At 37.0% G+C, this 20,015-nt stretch overlaps 1 protein-coding gene across 1 annotated transcript in view; it reads right to left on the reverse strand.

Moving 5' to 3' along the window:
* Nucleotides 1-19,666, reverse strand: part of LOC121407372 (probable G-protein coupled receptor CG31760) — a 53,199-nt gene extending 33,533 nt beyond the window's left edge. Inside the window, exons 1-3 of the mRNA XM_041598422.1 lie at nt 19,634-19,666; nt 12,349-12,458; nt 10,403-10,617 (exon numbers count right to left, since the gene is read on the reverse strand). Of these exons, the coding sequence (XP_041454356.1) occupies nt 10,403-10,617; nt 12,349-12,428 (295 nt within the window). The 5' untranslated portion in view covers nt 12,429-12,458; nt 19,634-19,666. The remainder of the gene's footprint in view (nt 1-10,402; nt 10,618-12,348; nt 12,459-19,633) is intronic.
* Nucleotides 19,667-20,015: the final 349 nt, after the last annotated feature.

Here is a 20,015-nt window from a genome sequence, read left to right on the forward strand (position 1 = left end):
ATTTCTGCCAATATTTTGGGACTCCAGAGGAGGAAATTATTGTTAAGTTAAGCTGTGTTTCCACATTTGAATTTTACCTCTGGCATAACAAGTGCATGTACATTATGCATAATATTTGTAAATGCCGTCTATTGAAAACTAAATTCTTTGATTTCTTGAATCTGATTCAGAATCATTTTGACAGGTTCCTTAATTTTGAGATTCGCAAATGATGACTTCCGTTCCTGCTGTTATACTGTAGGTTTAAGTGTGACATCTCCAAAGGCAAGATTTAAAATCTGTGGATCAGGACCATGGCTTGCCGAACAGCGTGTAAGCCAAAGCGCAAGTATCTTTCTCCTGATGTGAAATAGAACAGAATAATCCCAAACCGACCAAAGCAACGGTTGGTGAGGTTTTTATACCCGCGGACGACCTGCTGGATCAATATCCACTGAGCTTGCTTTAACAGAGGTTTGTTCCCCTTAAAGTGGGGGTAAAAAACACACTACTGAGATTTCTCTGAAAACAGATTCAAGAATCACCCGCCAATCGCACCTTACCTTGTCTTGTAGTGTGAATATAGGCTAATTACAAGCCTTGGTATTATCCTTGCTTACATAGTCAGTGATTTTTCACTGAGCCCGTCCTTGTTTTTCCACATTTTTATCGCATCACCTACCGTATTTTTCACTCACCGTTGGCCTGTTTGTTCTGTTTTGATATGAGGGGGCGAACGGCGATAGTTGGAAACTTCATTATATTTTTCTCTTCCGATCTCTATTTTTCTCTTTCTTCCCTTTATCTCTCCCCTTGTAGCTCAAGTTTGGAGTCCTCCCACAATTATTGCATTCCATTCTTATCTGAATTCGGGGGGGGGGGGGGAGATCAATCATTCAAAAAGAGTGGGAAAGGGAGCAAGTAAATTCTACCCGTCCCCCTTTTTTCTATATTCCTGCCCCCTCCCTTTGACTAAAGGGGATTTTTTTTCTAGAACTATAATTAGCATACATTCATTAGAATTTATCTTTTTTAAAATAACTAGTGGTATGTGATGTCCAACCCTTCCTCTCTTCATAGTTCAAGATACTTTTTTCTCATAATAATCACATAGTTAATTGTATATTCATAATTAACTTTGAATTACGAATATATAGAGAAAAAGAGAGTGACGGAGAAAAAAGATAAGAGAAAGGGAGAAGGGGCTAGGCCAAAGGGTAATGAATAAAATTAGGGGGACACATGAGATGGATACGGCAGGGGTGGATACAATTTCTCTTTTAGCTCTCATATGTAGACTTAGCCATCTATTCTTCGAATAAATTCAGTGAGATATCAACATCGAGCTGATTTCAACAACTATCGTTTTCATGTTTTCGACATCTAATCTCGTTATTAAAAGAGTTCGCTAGCTACGTTCACATCTACCCCAGATAATACGAAGGTGGGTGTTTCATAAAGTTGCCCGGAAGTTTTACATGTCAGCAAGCACGGCTGGAACACGTTCTATGGTGCCACTCAGCTACATAGGGATATATCATTTAGCACAAGAAAGGGTCACCAGTCATGCGTAAAGGTATGCGTACCTTACGAACGGCTGAATGAAACGGCTCCTAGGTTTCGTAGTCTTTCGAGTTGAGCTTCTCTTGTATTTATCAGCCACGTGATTTTGGTGGTGTTACACGAAGATTTAAGTGTGAATTAGAGTCGTACTTAAATACCCATTTGCGTATGGTAAAGAAGACATCACCACATTGGTCAAATCATGCTCACGGGACGCGCACTACCGCGTATCCGTCAATGAGATTGCCCATTGCGGATCACGCGCGCGTCGGCATTTAAGTGCGACTTAAGTCATACTTAAATCTTTGTGAAACACCCCCTGATCAATCTTTCATGCCGAATATATTTATATTATTGATCCATCATTTCTGTGAGAATGATATATTTTTTTTAGTTTGTTTGATGTCCTTATACTGAGCTGATAGCTTCATATCTACTAAAGATAATTTATTTTCAATCATTTTGTTCTGAGCCAATCAGATGCAAGGATCTCAAGAGCTTTTAACGGTTGGCATTGACTTTCCGTTTCATGAAATATTGCCGTATTCTCATGACAGAACCATTCACCACGTAACACCTTAGTTAGTTTTCTCTTTGCTTCAATATTTGAATAAAAGGGTCTAAATTTCAAACATGTTTAATTGCCCCGTTCTAATTAGTGAGCTTTCGTCATTCAACTAAACAGTTATATCTTTTGATCATCTTACAAATCATACCTTCAATGACAATTTATTTTGTCGTGTCTACATCCACGCCTTTCCCATCCTTCTCCAACTCCCTCCTTCTCTCCCTCTCATTCTCCACTCCTGTTCTGACGCTCACGCCTATACTGAGAGCGGTATCTAAGCCAAAGGAGGCCTGTAGACAATCATAGCAGGCGATAACAGATGCGCACAGTAGCTATATTTTGATAATGTGATAATTGAGGTTAGCATTTTCGCGCGCAACCACGATTGGCATTGACGTGTTTGTCTCATCCCGTTGATGGATGGGGGCTGAAAGGAAGAAAGCCATGGCGCCGACCAGCTTTGCCTTAAACCATCAAAAATGGGAGGAAAAAGACCTTCTTGTATCGGTCAAGAGTAGATAAAGATAATTTCATAACCGTCAAGTGTAATCATAAGTCAAACTCGACGAATATGTATATATATATTAGGAAAACAAAGCGAAAAATTGTCATCATGAATTCGTGGAGGTTGTAATTAGTAAGATTTTATGATGAGGTGCCTGGATAACGCAAGAAAACTATACTTTTCAATTGTGCCACTTGATCCCAAAATGGAAACAATTGTTACAATATAAATCAAAGAGGACAGAAGAATGCGTATGATACAATCAGGGGGGGGGGGGGTGCCAGTATTTCTGACTCATATTCTCTGAAGAGAATTTATATCATGCCCAAATGCTGAGCCTATCATACAGACCTCATAAATAAAAAGTTTACCCTATTTGCAAACTCAAGTTGGTATAGATGATAGCGGACAACGGAATCTTAACCATAGCAGGCACTTTATATGACAGGAAGGTAAAGTTAACGAGAACGCTAAAGCACGGAACCCTCTTACATCGCCTGCACCCGTGTTTTCCTATAACCCCCTCATCTATTAACATTGGAATTGAGAATGTATTTAGCTCGATTACTGTTTACCCTAACTACTAACCGATGAAGGAGAATCTTCCGAGTTATTAAGGTCTCAGGATCCAGATAGAGAACTGACTGAGGCTGATCGTAACGCTTCTCTGTTAAAGACTTTCTATTTATGAGCTAGCTGTCTGACGAATTCATCCGAGGAAGCTGACAAATAAAGAATTTAACGCATTTAATTTCAAAACAGCTGAATCATTTTAGTTTATTATAATGGAGAAATATTTAATCTTAACTTTTCAAAGAAATTAAAAAATTGGATTACAGTAAAGTTGTCGAAATCAATTCGCTTTGAAAATAAAACACGTTTTGCTAAAATGATAAAGTCTATCATATTAATCTTTTACGCCAATTGTGGATTTATTTTAAAGTCGGTTATTGCTTTCTGGAGAAATTCGAATAGTACTTGAAGGTTTCCTTGTATGATAGGGCTTCATGTGCTTTCATTGTTTTTGAGGAAAATATACATTACAAAAAAATCATGAACTCTAAATTTCAACCGCTTCAATAAGACGATCAAATAATATATGATTACTTGTATAAATATTGTCGTTTTGGTGACTTAAATATCGGAGTACTATTTCAAGTACAATTCGTTTTACATCAGGGGTCACAATACATACTTGTAGAGAATAATCTATTCCTAGCGATTTTTTATTGTTTTCCGGAGTATTGAATGTTATTTGGAGTTATATTATGGAAATGATGATAGTATCTGGATATTGAGTTGCATCAAACATTTTACAAATACGCTTTAGGCAACGTACCAAGTGTTAAGATATGTCTCCTCATTCCGGTATCTTGAAAACGGATATTCGAAATTAAATAAACTTAGATTGAACAGTGCTGGATTTCAACGAATTTCATGGGTTACATCAAACTTTATGATCCCCTAACGCTTAGCACAAGTTCTCTGAATTAAATAGTGATTAAATGAGAAAGTCTTTGAACTCGAAGTCATTTTGTCACTATAATATTTGTAGAACTAGAAATATTGACCACTAAACACAACGTACATTGGGTGTCATTTGAATGAAATCCTATAATGATAATAAAACATGTGATAATTAACTTTCTCATCTCTCCACAATCAATAAAAAAACCCTGCGTCATTCTGTATAATGCTTAACGATAACGGCTCGATATCCTCAAAAATATGAGCTACATTACGTTTGTAGATTTTCAAATGCGATTTGCACATTATGTGCACGCGTTCTTTACATTTACCCGAAAAAAGCGAATTACTGAGAGAGATATTGGGACAGATTGGAATGAAAATGTAGTCGATGGGGGAATCAATATGGTATAGTCACGTGATCATTAGAATAAACATCACTGACAGAGTGATATGGAATAGTGTTGTCTTAGGTAGAATAGATCTGGATCCTCAGTTCTTGAAGTAAACATCTTAAGCGATCACGCATCAAACAGTATAATGGCGGGATCAGTCAGTGAGGGTGGCGGGGGGTAGGAACACTAACTAATGCACATAAACTTATACCCACACGCCCACACACACACACACACAAACACCCTTACACATACACGAACAACCACACACACGGACAGCCATGATTTTCGGGGTTTCTACCGGATCGTAGAACATTCTGTCGGTAGGTAGACAACACCAATTCCACAAAAGCCAGTATCTATCACAGCCTATCGACACGTTAAATAAGGCGACCTTAAATACTTCTGCACACTTCACTGTCATTATTACAAGTTGAAGTTGAAGAATCTTTGAAGATTTGTTCTTCTGCTGATATCATTGGCAACCCCTCATTGTTTTGAGCAAATTTCGAAATAGGGGAGGAAAATAGGAGTGATGGATAATTACAAGAATGAATACGTGCTGTATTGTCTTTGTCTCCAGGAATTGCGGCAAGGGCTTCAACAAGCCACAGATTGGGCAGGTACGGATGTTGTGGGAGGGCAATTCTCACGGGATAAAATGCGAGAGGAAACATGGAGTCGGTGGGTGAGAAATGCGACGGAACATTGTACTACCCCAGGTATGTTTGTTGCTTTCGATATTACATGTCTCTCAAAACTTTACAATTCTTGAAAATCTAACATGCGAACTAAGCTCTACATCTTCTCGAGGTATACAAAACGAGCTTATCGATCTGACTTTTAGTCAAGTATATCCATGTTCGTTATGCGTAAGTGTGTGGTGTCCGTAGTGATATGTACATATTTAAACGCTGGTCAGGACACTATTCTGGTGCAGACACTAACCTTGGTGAAGTTTTAATTAATATTAAGGTGCAGTCCACAACCGTTCACTGGATATGCGGAAAGTTTGGTCAGCCACCTTCAAAAAAAATACAGGTAATATTCTTTCCATTGGATCAACCTTCACCATTAAAGTTATGGAATGCGTTTGTAAAACCAACAAACAATGATAATGTCCTGTACCGAATCAGCCGCGAACGAGGCTCGAAACTGAAAGAATTCTTTAGGACCGTGACGTCAAAATTTAGTTTTAAATAATCACATATCCACTCTACGCTAGTCCGTTGAAACCCCATAACATACGCAGCGATCCACGAGTCACGCGCTTCCGCGCACACACATCCACACTACACACAGAGGAGCACACGACTACAAATCAAACCCAACCTTTTTCACTTAAGAAACGTTGGTTCGTCTGTTTAAATCTGCATCGCCATTTTCATTTCAACCCCCTTTGTTTCCCTTTAATCTTGTTGTACATAATAATTTCGAAAGTGACCCACTTTTTGCAAATTACAAAGAGATTGGTTTCCAATGAATATTTTAAATTAAAGATTTTGCAATTATAAAACATTTGTGAATATCGGCATCACCTTTTAAAAAAAAAACGGTTTCAGAATTACAATGGCTTGTCTGAACCGCCAGTGTATATTCCTTCTGGTGTTTTGAGGGAATTATGAAGTTCTAAACATCAATCAGGTTCCAGTAACTAACACAAAGATCTGCAGTTAACCGTGAGGCTGATTTCTTTGTTCAATTGTATTAATCATTACCAATCGATTGTAGAATCCATCGGTAATCTTAGCTTGCTGGCCCTACTCACCTAAATCCTAAGTTCCTTCGGGAAAGCACAATACTTCAAATATCAGGGCACCAAGAGTCTACCTGCAGACGTGCTATGTCCTCTAGAATGGATGCATGTGTCCATTCGCCGACTTAAGGTACTTTATCACATACGCCTACCCTAACTAACGTATACACAATAAGAATCTTGGATAAAGTTTTTGAATTTGCTTTTCTCATTCCATAAAAACATTCGAATAGCATCTCATCTCCAAATTTCACTTTAAAAAATCCTTCATAAAATCGTCTTCGATATGACCTTGTTTATGTTTGTGAAAAGTAGGTCTCGGCATGCTAATTCAATGAGGATCTTCATTTTACAGGCAAGCACATCTGGGCTCGGCAAAATCTGCGCAAATTAGCTGTCGTAGATAATCCATGTTGATCATGCTTTTCATCTATTAGTGTGAAATCGAATTCATCACGTGTAAATAACCCTTAAAATGAAAAATAAAAAAATATCTAAAAATCTGCTTTATCCATTAGTGCCCTTAGGTTGCTCTTGGTCTTTTGCTATTCCTATTACTTTTCCTACTCACTCTTCTGTCGCCTCCATCAATGTTCACTTTGGCCTTCTTCTTCTCTTGAACCTTTCTTCATTTTTCAAATCATATTTCTACTATACTGTGTAACCTTATCCACAACCTACATGAAGTTTACCTAACTGCTTGTCTGATACTGAATTGTTTTGTCACATTCACTCTCCATGCACCTGTATGATCTCCTCTCTCTCTGATTTTATTCCCTTCTCAACCCACAGATTCCCTCGTTCTCTCTATTCCACGTTCATGCCATTATTGACTTTTCCTTCCTCGAATGCCGACACAGGATCTACCAAGATAATATGCCTAATATGATTTTGGTAACAAGCTTACCTTCAAAAGCTCATCCCTGGTCTCCCGCGCTTATTTCTTTATTAATAACGCGCGTGTGGTTTTGGCTCTTTATTAATCATCATGACCATACCACACCAGATCCATCGAGTCGCAACCCACCGGAAATTAGCGCATCACTTTCCCCGACATTTTAATCCGCAATTATTATAAGCCCATGCAGAGGAGTTCCACACAAAAAACCAAAACGTTTAAAGAACTTTCAGACAAACTATGTAAATGAAGAAATTTCAGCCAAACTATGTAAATGAGACTCTTTGGGGTAAGACTCAAAACCTTCAAAACAAGGAAAAAAACTATTCCGTCAGATTTGAAATTTTAATTGCATCAGATTACCGGTTAAGTGATCTTTCTTGCTGCTAGCGCCGAAAAGCGATACGCCATCATTCCGTTCGGTGGTTTCACGGAGGCCTACTGATTCGAATCAGTCATGGGTGTGACAATGTGTACCCTAGTTAGCGGCACCATTTGGCTTAAGTTTCCATCGCTTTGGAGAAGACGAAGATACGTCAGGTCACTCTTCAGGCAGCGACAAAAGAGATTAGAAGGCTAGATTGCTGCTTTAATTCCTCAAGTTCGCTCTCTTCAACCCTTTCCCTGCGCTTGTCACCTGATGCTGATCGAACAGTATTCGGCTTGTGATTGAATAACAGCCAACATTCCCTGTTAGGGTTCCTAGATCCTTTGAGATAAAACAGGAGGAGTTATCGCTGATTAATTTGTCCTCATCTGCAATCTCGTCCTATTTTGAGGAGATTGCTCATCGGGTACGATCAAAAGAACCATGGTAATCATACGCCCATCCATGAAAGGAAAGGAAACCTGAACGTGGAACCGCCGGGAGATATTCTTTTCTGCATCCCCATCGGAAATGATTGGGGAAACGCCGAAAATACACACATTTTGCAGTAGGAAATATTCTGAATGGTTTAAACAATGGAATGATAAAAAGTATTCTATTGAGGTGTAAAATCAAACCAGAGAAAGGCGAAATGTGATTGGTGGAATAGGATGGGGAGGCTGAATGGTGATGTGTTATTATGACAGAAGGGCAAACCATGAAAATAAGACGAAGATCGTGCAGTATTGAGCAGTTACTACTAAGGATTAAAATAAACACGATACAGAGAGATGGGTGTGTGTGCGGGTATGTGTGTGTACGTGCGCGCGCGTAAGTTTTTTTGTATAAGAGAGATAGACAGAGGAGAGAGAAAGAAAGGGGTACACGATGTAAAAATAAAGAAGATGGGTTAACGAAATTATGATATTGGGATGATTTCGAGATTATTGGAAGGCGTCTTGGGCGGCGGTGGAGGAGAGCAAATGAGGGATTATAAGCACGGTATGCAAGTACGGTATACAGTTAATAGTTGTACCCTCTTCAAGTCATAACCCAAAACTACTCAAACCTTACCAAAACTTCGTTTCTTAGAACTGCCAATAGTATAAGACTCATCAACAGTCATGCGCAGAATCCTCTCAATTTAGTATTCATTTGGCAGAAGTGCGAGTATATTTCAGAAAGATGGGATTTAATTTTTTTTGTTAATGACAGAGGGCATACTAAGCCCTACTTTCTGACTTTACCTAACACTACCTATGACTTTTATGAAATGTAATGAACCATGTTTTGTATGAAAGAGATTGGATCGGATTCAGTGATCAAACTTTACAAGGTATGTGCACTGCACAAGCAGGTAGAGATATATCCATACCACGTAAATTACATGACACCCACATTATTGTTCGTAATCGGAATAATGCATATTAGATCGCTCAATTTACAATAATGTGATTCCAATATTTAAAGTTACCACGAACTGATTACCGAGTTTGAATTTGGAATGAGAAGCAATTTAAGAGTTAAATTTTACTACATTTTATAGCTATAATAAAGTGACATATGACTCATATACGAAAGCAAAAAAAATGATTATCTAAATTTGGTATAATAAGTTTGAAAAAAAAAAGTTTTGAAAGTCTTATAGAAATCCCAGTGAATGGTTAGGAAACGTGTAAAAAGAGTATAACATTGATCGTCATATGTTAAGTTGAAATTTGCTTTACCTCGTGTTTTAATAAGATATTTTGTTTAAATTTAATAAGGTTGTACTAATGAATTCACAAAATACTGATTAGTTTGATATCATCTTATAATTGCTTTTGTCTATGGTTTTGGTAATTCTGCTGTTAAATTTCCTTGCAAGATATTTAGAATTATAAAACTGAGTGGAAAAACTAAAAATTAAGTCTATTCATCACAATATTCTGTGCATTAGGTTTACAGTCACTTATAGTCATGATCAACCGTGGAGTAGAGCGTGATTATATTCTACGCAAAACGAATTGCATGTACTATTTTTCTAATTACCAGACGTTATCATTGTTTTTGATACTGAATTATACGGATGCCATTTTTAGCGGATTTTTTTAAGTGACAAAGTAATTGTCGAACACACGCCGAAATATAAACTCAAAAGATCACAAATTGGGTTGATGCAAATAATTTATTCAAGCAAATATAAATGCTTGTATTCAGCTAATCCTATTGAGAATATCGTCTCAGACTCATAGGAAAATGTTTCTAGTAAACGTTGGAACAGATCGACGGAAAATGATTGCAATCATAAATGGCAATTGCACAGACAAAAATGAGCGCTAATAACCAGCCCACAGACTTTGCCAATAACCATTCCACTCTAAATGATAGATGGCTGTATTAGGGATAGGATCTAGGGAGGCAGTCAGCTCCCCTTTTCATCTTCGAATCCACATATATTGACATTCAAAAGAAGAAAGAAAACCTCATTTCGAACTTGCTTTGTAACCTGCAGCAGTCGACATGTGAGATTTGAAAGAGCCTCAAGTTGTTGTTTTTCCAAGATCTTATCACGATTTTTGCACTATCGCATCGTAAAGTCAGAGATTTGACACTGGGTCTTTCTCTGTCTAGTGTTGTCACTATTCATGCTATCCGAGGCAAAGCATCGATTAATCGAGATCAACCCGGATCTCGTGAGTAAGTTTAACTCACTTGTTGCTTTGTGCGTTTTCATAGAGCGAAGCTGTGTTCACACAGAGGGGCATTCAAATTTCATATAAACACTACTTCTAGGAATTTGAAAGTCATTCATACATAAAAAGCGATCTAGACGCAATAGTTTCAACATAAAACAGAAAATATATGCCATTTTAAATAACGAACAACAATAAAATAAGTTTGTAAACAACATAAAATATTTACCAATATTTGCTGCATAATCCCACCAATCATATGAGCATTGGTATGCCTTTAGGCCATGTAACGATTCGCCAATCTCTACCGTGGGGGCAGACACCACAGTTCTGACTATTAGATAAAAGAGTGACACTGCGATGATAAGACCCAACCGCTTTATCAGGTCCATATCGGTTATCCGGACTCTCGCCGCCGAACGAACCCGGAATACAACGGATATCCTGCACGAAAAAAAAGGATAATCAATAAGATGAAATAAACAATATAAAACGTTATCCTAAGATTTGATATTTTGTTTAAATATGATAAGACCTACCATTTCGGAAATAAAGCCCTTAAATAAAATTATGGCCATTATGAACCTAATGCAGTAGCGTCATGAGCCAAAGATCTAAGGGGGCAAAAAATGGCATTTATGGGGCAAGATAAAAAATGTTTTACCCTTTTGAAAAACAAAAATCAAATTTTGTCATAATTTCATAATATAACATTATATTTGACCCTTTTTATTTCCTTTTTCCTCGGTCGTGAAAGTTTTAGGGGTTTCATGGTCTCAAGCATCCCCCTGTTTGTACGCCAGTGACATGTCGCGTAGTAAAAACACACCTTAAAGCGACTATCCATCAGCTGGGAGAAAGCTATAGTTAAGTATGTATTAGTCATTTTCGCCAACATTGTGAATACAAAAATATTATTCTAGACAATGTGTGTAGATCGAAAGAATTAAACCACCATTACAAACGTACAACAACTCAAATAATATTATTCCAATTAATTAATTGTATCATTTCATTCCAGAGGGCGGATACCACACTGTACTACCGAAAAACAGGATTTATAGGAAATTAATTGGACTTGCGACGTGCATCATTTTTGTTGGATCTCTTGGGCAGGCCAGTGGATAAAATATGAAATATCTACGTTAATGAACTCGACTCGGGTCTGTATTACATACTGTTTGGATACTAAACGCCCGTGGGAGTGATGGATGAAAACCCATTTCAGTGTTACATTACACAAACCCATCGTCATAAACTGGCTCCTTGATAGAGAGATTATTTTAAGATCTAACAGTAAGAAATTAAGATAGGATATCACTCAAGAGATGTCTCATAGAATTCTATTTTCTTCTAACTGTATTTTTGTAATATGAATCTTGATATGTACGCCGCAGGACTGTAACAACACCTACTTATTAAAACCAAAGGGATAATCGTATAGATCGATTTCACAAAGAGGGCTATGAGAGGCAGATTTCTTTTTTCCCCTTTTCAATGTGGTTTTTGTCGGTTTATGATACGTCCGTGTTTATTTTTCCAATAGTCTGAAGACAAATTCGTTGATTTCTTTTCACTAAACGAATGAGACATTTTACTTTACAAACTGATTACCAATACATTTTGACAACTATGATGAATATATTTGTTTCATATATTGAAAAAAAAGGGGATGCAAAGAAAACTATAGAAAGAAAAAGAAAAAAGCAGCCCAGGAGCGTTTCCTGCTAACAATGCAACTGCAATGACAGCTGTGATTGATCATGTATTATGCCAAAAAAGAGTGATATCACGAAATCAACAATCGAAACACAAAAACAAATAAGCATCAGATAAGATACACTCGCTGAAGTATTATCAACGTTAGGCGTTTAAGTAGGCATACTGCTTTAGATACATGAATGGAAGAAAATGAATGAAAGTATGACGACAAATAAGGTTCAGTAAATTACCTGTCAATTGAAATGGTCTGAAATATAATTAAGTATGATGATAGATTTTGATCAATAGGATGTAACTCAGTTGTTGTCAACAACAGTCTATTTCAGGCAGAGCGCCCTTCCCTTTCCACAGTGAACTAAACACTCCAATGTTGATTTTGTTTCCCAGTTTGTCTGCCGTTTATATGCAAGTGTTGTTGGCCAATATCTGTCACGCCCTCTACGTTTAACTTACCTCCATGTTTTGAGTAAAAGCGCTCCATATAATGTTGAAAATCCTACTTCTTTGAACCATTGCATTAGAGTACATCTCATCACTGTGGGGACACCATAACCGACCAGCGCCTGAAAATGAAACCAAATATAATACATTCTATAGCATATTTTTAAGCATAAACAGCATTGTAAGACAAGAGCTGAACAAAGGACGAACAAGAAGAATTTGTGATTCATAAAAGACCTAAAACAGTGGCCGATCCAGGGGAAGGGGATACATCCGGCCCGTGCCCCCCCCCTTGAGAGCCATAGTCAATATTTTCAATGTTCTTACACAAATGTGTCCCCCTTTTGAAGGTTAAAGCATATATTTATAATGGGAATATGTCGTTCCTACACATGTGATGACCCTTTATTTTTTTGCTTGTCAAATTTTCCTTGGGAAAATGTGCCTCCCCCTTGGAAAATCCTGGATCCGCCCCTGCCTACAAAATAGAGTTTAAACGATTACAACATCGCAGAAAATGATGCACTTTCATTAATAGAAACAGAAGTGTTAGGGCACCGTTTATATCGCACAGGCAGTTGAATAAAAGAGGTGCAATCATCGCACATGAAAGGAATGAGAAAATAGAGTCTGAAACAAATTAAAAAGCATTCAAACAAACATACGGAGGGACTATTATTACTTATCGTCTTGGGGGAGAAATGTATGCGTGTTAATGTATGGAAGGTTTTGTTTGTACTAGCAGTTTAGTGAGATCTTCTTTGCGACAAAATTTTTTCAACCCGTGTATTTTGGTCAAAATAGATAAAACACATTCTTTTCTACACAACAGAATGATGTTGGAGGGGGAATTAACAAATTACGATATCAAAATAAGCATTTGCATTATGAACAGTAGGCTTATTCGAGTTATTGACCATGTTGACGTACTGATACTTATGTTTTATGTCACTTTTATCTGTCACATTATGTATTTTTTTTCAAATAAAATGAAAGAAAGACTACGATGGAGATGTTAATCGCACACCTTAATGGAATAGATTATACACAAAAAACGGCTAGCGATAAATCAACAAATCTGTGACCTTGAGTGGTAGCTTCAGTAGCTGCTTTTGATCGTAGCATCAGCTCAAGTTGGTAATAAGGACTTCTTCACCTAGCCTTTTAATGATTGTTCTGGAAATTAGTTAGGGAATTAATGCCGGGAGGATGGTGTTATTTACATAGGGTGATACCTAGACACCCCATTTCATTAAGCCGCTGGCAAGCAAAGCGAGAGAAGGTCAGTGATGCTCGACCTGAAGAACCCGTTTCATGAATGCAATGGTTGCTATTGATTCGTCTCAAGGAGTAGGATTCATTTGATAAATTAAACATTTTGCTCCTTAAAATAAAACGTTTCCTTCCCAACATGTCAGGCGAGAAATGTTAAAAACCGAATGAGGATGAGAATCGCACGTAAATAACCTAGAGTTATCAAGCCAACACATCGAAAGGCAAGTATGCCTCCGCCTATAATTGCCCTTCAAATCTACTGACAAACTTCAGGAAAATGTCACTTATAGAAGTATATCTTATAGAAGTATATATTTGTGTTTTTTAAATCTTGTATTCGAGAAAGACTTTTTCACGGGGGAATAAGTCCCTTAGTGATTAGTGATGCTATTCTTGCTATTTTGTTCTCGTCAAAGTTTTGTAGAAAAGTGGCCCCGATGGCAAAGCCGACATTCGCACAGACTGTTTACTCCCCATTCCAAAGGCAAGCCCCACCCTCCTACGTACTGCATACTTGTCCTGCTCGGCCACGTATAGTTCACTCCTCAAGCAACAAACAAGAACCACTTTCGAAACAACTGCCATAATACAAACCAAGATTGAAATGCGCAGACCGATATATGGTCAGTTACTAACACTAATGGCTAACTAAATATTATGGGTCATTTAGACCAGTTTCCGGACAAATGAAGGATCTCCAAAAAGACCTGTCGCCTTTAGATATTTTGTAAATAAAGTTCTGACAATTTAAACTGAATTCTATCCTGACAAGCTGTTCGAAAGCTTTTAGTACTTTCGACTTTTACCAAGAACACTTTTTTTATATTAGAACAATAGTTTCCCAAAGCCCGATTTTGACCTTAAGCGACAGCTTTGATGTACGAGTTATTCGCATGTATTGAATATGCTATGAAACATTCAAATGATGTTTTATTCTGCAATGATTACATAATTTGGCAGGTGTGTAGTAATAATAATAATAATTGGCATTTATATAGCGCCATCTATCTAGAAATATTCTATTCCGAGGCGCGTTGTTATTATTATTAACTTGCTTACCTCACACCCGATTTCATGTTTGATGTTGTTTGAAGGTATGATTTCATGTTGTTTCATAATCTTCTCAATATATTAAATTCGCCGTTTTATTGAAAGGAACTTATCTATACAAGCAAAAATCGACACGACAATTTCTATCCTTTGAATTCGCTAGGAGGTGAAAAGTGAAGTAAAGACATCGACTTGTAAGTCTACTTTTTAAACAAGAACGATTCATAACAGTGGGGGTAAAAGGTGCGAAAATCGCAGAAATAGAAAGTCATTTATCTTGAAGTTAAATAAAATGTGAACGCGGCCAGTCATGACGCAATGAAGAGTGTTGTAGAGCCTGGTTTATTGGATCGAGATTGCCTTCGAGCAACAATGTGTTAAATTGTATATTTGAACAGTGCATTGCGAGGTAATGAAAGTAAAATTGTTTTCTGATTTCACGACGCGTATCCCTTTCGAACAAATATGTAATATTGATATGCAATGAAGCGCGAGAAACCACCGACTACTGCATCATATTGGAGCGGTATGCTCGAGCGCATGTTACAATGATAAACCAATAACTATCCCTCATTATTATATGAGATATTCGTCGTTGATAAAATGTCGAACATGAATATATTCATAAATGAAATTCGATATTTCAGGTGATCTGAGAGGGTGATAAATACAGAATTTTAAGATGGATCCTCATTTTTAATGATGAATAATACCAATTTTGTCAAATACAATGTTTTAGGAAGAGGGTCACTGATAAGCATAGACGATTCGCGTATTCAGATAATTATCAGAAAAAAGATATAAGGATTATTATACATTTTACATTGCACCCCCTCGTATAAACAACAAGTTCGGTGTTTTCTTTCGCGCGTTTGTCTTAAGATGCTTTTAGGTGCAACCCGTTGTTCATCAAAGAGGGAAAATACTATAAGTCTATGAGAGCATCGTAATTTTGACCCTTACGGAACTAGGCTATTTCGCTCCATGAGAATACTGGAATAGGAGATAAACAGTTGTAAATAAAATCGCAAAAACTTGTTTTTAACTTGTTATAATTTATGCAAATGATATTCATAGATCTTGTTTTCTTTACTTCGTAAAAGCTTCTTTTTTAAATTATTATTTTCTGTTTTAAAGGTAAGTAAAAGAAGAAATGTTAACATTGAAGCATAGAAAAAATATCTGAAATCAGCATTTATTGTTATTCATTTTATTGTTTTATGAATTCCCAATGTATCCTTTGTTTTTAATGTTCATGTATTTTATTATTTTTGTTAACTTTTGTTTGAGTACTTTATTTCGATCAATATTATGTCAAAATAAATGAAAAACAAAGCCAGAAATTCCAAATATCTAACTGATTTAAAACTCAAAACGAAATTATCGAAGCGTATCGAAGACTTTAAAAAATGAGTCGAAAGATCGAGAGGCGCGAGGTGAAGTGGTCTAGCAATCGCGGTGAAATTTATAATTGCGGGGAAGGGGACTCCGTGCAGATAGGAATTAAAGTAATATGCTCTGCTTCTCATTCATTCAGGAGTAGAATACAAAAAATAAAAATATTTAAAAGGGTGTGTTTTGTCGATAGACATCTGTCGACACTGAAACTACAAGTTCACGGAAAACAAATGGGAAACATCAGGTGCTTTGTATGAAGATCACGTGTAGGAGAATATGATTGATTACAGAAGATACAAGCACTAAAATGATACACGAGCTCTCAGCAAAGATACTGAGATTATCGATTTTATGCCGGAAATTCATCGACGTAATTCGACGCTTTCAAGTATTTCAGCACCACCTCCAAAACCACATGCTATAAAAGGAGGGACCTTTTATATACCCCCACTCCACAATACCACGCTCCAGCGTAATTTACCCGGACAGGTACCCCTATGCCCCCCTCCAATCACTCTCGGACGGCAGAGAGAAGGTTTTAACATGCAAACAGGAATGAAGTACTTGCGGGAATAAAAAAAGAGAAAGAAATAAAACGGAAATTGACCTCTTCCTATAGATACTCGAGTAAGTTTACAACGTGTGGGCAAGTAGCAGGTACTTTGATCTAATTTAACGAATCTCATCCATTTTGGGTTTGATATAGTCAGTGTTTAACGTCAGTACACAGTAAGAAATGAAGAAGACATGGATTGGGAATTGAATTTTGTTCTAAAGAGGAGACGGGGCTTATTGACATATAGACACTGGTTACGACCATGTCCACGTTATCTACTTCAATTGACATGTCCTGTGACATCTCCATCCAGTCACCTAATAAAGTTGGCCACTATACTGCCTGTCTTATCATTCTCACTGTGACCATTACTCCCACCAAACAATGCTAAACACAAAACTCATCTAAAATTAATACAGGCGAGTGTTTGCGGGGGGGGGGGGGGTAGAAGGCCGTAACGCTTAATGTCAACGTGTCAAACTTTTACTAATCGACAGGACATTTTGGGCACGTTTCATAAAGAATTACAACTACTGAGTATTGGAAATCTGACATTATAAAAACGGCCATGTAATGATGATGTTCATTTACTCAGCAGCCAATAAAGGCAATCCAAATCAAGGTTTCCATGTTCGTCAAAATTGTTCGTCAAAATTTTTCAGGGGGGGGGGGCATGGCTCCAAGCCCCACTCCCATCTATGACACACGAGCCACTGCTTCAACTGCAAAGGATATACTGCAATGTTTATACTTAAAAAAATATGTGCAGGTTCTAATAAATTGTGCGAGGTTCATTTCGTCAATGATATATACATATTTCAAAACAAATACCCAAAGCTAGCCAAAGACACGCAAATACATAATCATCACTGCCACCACCAACATCACCATTAACATCATCAAGATCATCATCCTAAAGACAATACCTAATACCTTATGATAAAATACCCACTAGAATCGTTTAGACCAGTGCTTCTCAACCTTTTTTTACTCGAGGACCACTTTGACACTCACTTTGTTTGACTCACGGAGGCCGATCAAACATTCCATTTACTGACATTACATAGACCATATTAAATATACCATAATTTTCCCCTTTTTTTCTTCTCTTGAGCCTCTCGGGGCCCACCTGAGAAAGCTTCGCGGCCCACCTGTTGAGAAGCGCTGGTTAAGCCAATGCATGTTTTGACTCACTGGGAAAAATACCAACCCAAGTCTCTTATACGCACGCATTACTTTTAATTCAAGTTGTTTGATTTTAGAAGTTGCGTTTGATCGCCCCTCTTTGTGCAACACCTCCTAGGGGTTGTTAATTTTATTTATGGTAGATATGAAACATTTAGAGCTGTGACATGGGGCTCGTAACACAAAGCGTTGTCATCAATCAAAAAATTGCTATAATCAAAGGAATCCCACCTCTATGTTTGTGATTAAAATATATCCACATTCAACCAACATGACCATATTTGAATAATTTGGAATTCAATACACACCTTTGTTACGGATTGTACAGGGTGCGTTATACATTCACTATAAAATGAAACTATGCAATAGGTGAAAATCATAATACCAAACCTCTGTCGAGGTATTATACAGGTAAAAGAATGGTTGAAATTTATTCCTTTGATAGTTGTGTTCAATCGCAACTCTTTGTTCAACGGGCCCGTATGTACTTGATTGCTATCTACGGTAGATATGAGATCATTAGTGTTTTGACATGAGGCTCGCAAAACAAATCATTGCAATCAATTTCAAAATTTGTGGTTTTTGGAATAAAAAATAAGTAGTGTATGCCTATCTTTATCAACTTATATCTCTATTCAACTAATCATAACCAATTTTTCTTCATGATTTGTAATCCCGTACAAAAGGGCATGATTAGGATCTAACAAAGAATGAGGGTAATCAATTGGCAACGCCATAGAAATAACAAAATCATACTTTGACAGGTGCGGATCCAGGAGGGGACCGAGCCGGCCCGGCCCCCCTATTTTTTGACAACCTGCAGAAAAAAGTGTACTCTTTACCTTGATAGAAACTACGAAAAACAGAAAGAAAAGTAAGAAAGAGGTATTTTACCCATGATGTGTAATTTACAACCTCGTAACGACCAGCCCGACCCCGAAAGAAAACAAAAAATGGTGAGGGGAAGAATTGAAAATAGACTTTATATAAAAGTTTTCGCTAGCGCTTCGCGCTCGCATTGTTTGATTTGTGAGAAGCCTATGCTCTTTTGGAAATTATTACAAAAATTTGTCAAAATGCTCCTTTATCATGTCAGTATATCAAGAATTTAAGCTCATGCTTCGTGCTCGCATTTAATTGTTTGAGACACACAGCTAGTTTATTTAAATGAAAACGCGCTTAGACTGTTCATTTTTTTCAGGTCGGAATATCAGAAATTTTGAACTCGCGCTTCGCACTCTCATTATTTAATTGGTGATACTTGTATCCTCTTCATTAATCCCTAAAAACAGTCCTAATTGAGTCACTTTTCACGTTACTATATTATGAAATTTCGGCTCGCGCTCGCATTGTTTAGTTGGGTACTTATCTTTGTTCATAATTATAAAAACTGCTCTGAATCTCTATTTCTAAGGACATAAAATATCAAAGATTTTTAGCTCGCGATATTAAGACCAAATGAGATACTTTATATTGTTTATAGCAATAAAAACTAACATATACTTAAAACTTCAGTCTTTAGTTATGACTACCCCCTGAAAAACCAACAATAAAAAATGCCAGATTGTAGCGGCCAATCGAGAAAAATGTTGATCAAAATATTTTTCGGCCCCCCTATTGGCGAAAGCTGGATCCGCCCCTGTTTGAATAGGCGAATTCGTAATGATTATTCAATCGTTTTAAGTTTCTTAATTCTGCTATCATTACTTTTTTTTCATAGACTGTAAATGAGTAGAAAATTATTTAGCAGTGTTTAGTATTTTTTAAAATTAAGTTTCACTCAAAGACTTTCTGTTCGACGAAATGCTTTTAATCATAACTGTTAATACTCACCAGGCAATAGAGAAAAACTGCTCCGATAAGAATTTTCTCAGTAAAACTGGACTAGCTGCTTTCACGACCTGAAAGATAAACAAATGATGCAAAAACAATTAACAGGGATATCTGATATAAGAAATGAATAAAGCACCAATCTTTCCAAAAAAAGTTGAAGATAGATTAAAAAAAACCCTTGTAATGTCAAGTCTCATATTTTAGAGAAAAATAGTCAATTTAAAGCACAGATGTTGGACCTTCCAACAACCAACTAAGACATATAATTCATTTGCACTATGGCAGATAATTTTTTTTAGACATGTTTAGTTTCGGTGGCACAGTCCTTTGTCAATTTTTACATAATTATAACAGATGAAACGAATCTCTTATTGATTTATAT

The sequence above is a fragment of the Lytechinus variegatus genome, chromosome 2 (assembly GCF_018143015.1).
Source record: "Lytechinus variegatus isolate NC3 chromosome 2, Lvar_3.0, whole genome shotgun sequence".
Classification (NCBI taxonomy): domain Eukaryota; kingdom Metazoa; phylum Echinodermata; class Echinoidea; order Temnopleuroida; family Toxopneustidae; genus Lytechinus; species Lytechinus variegatus.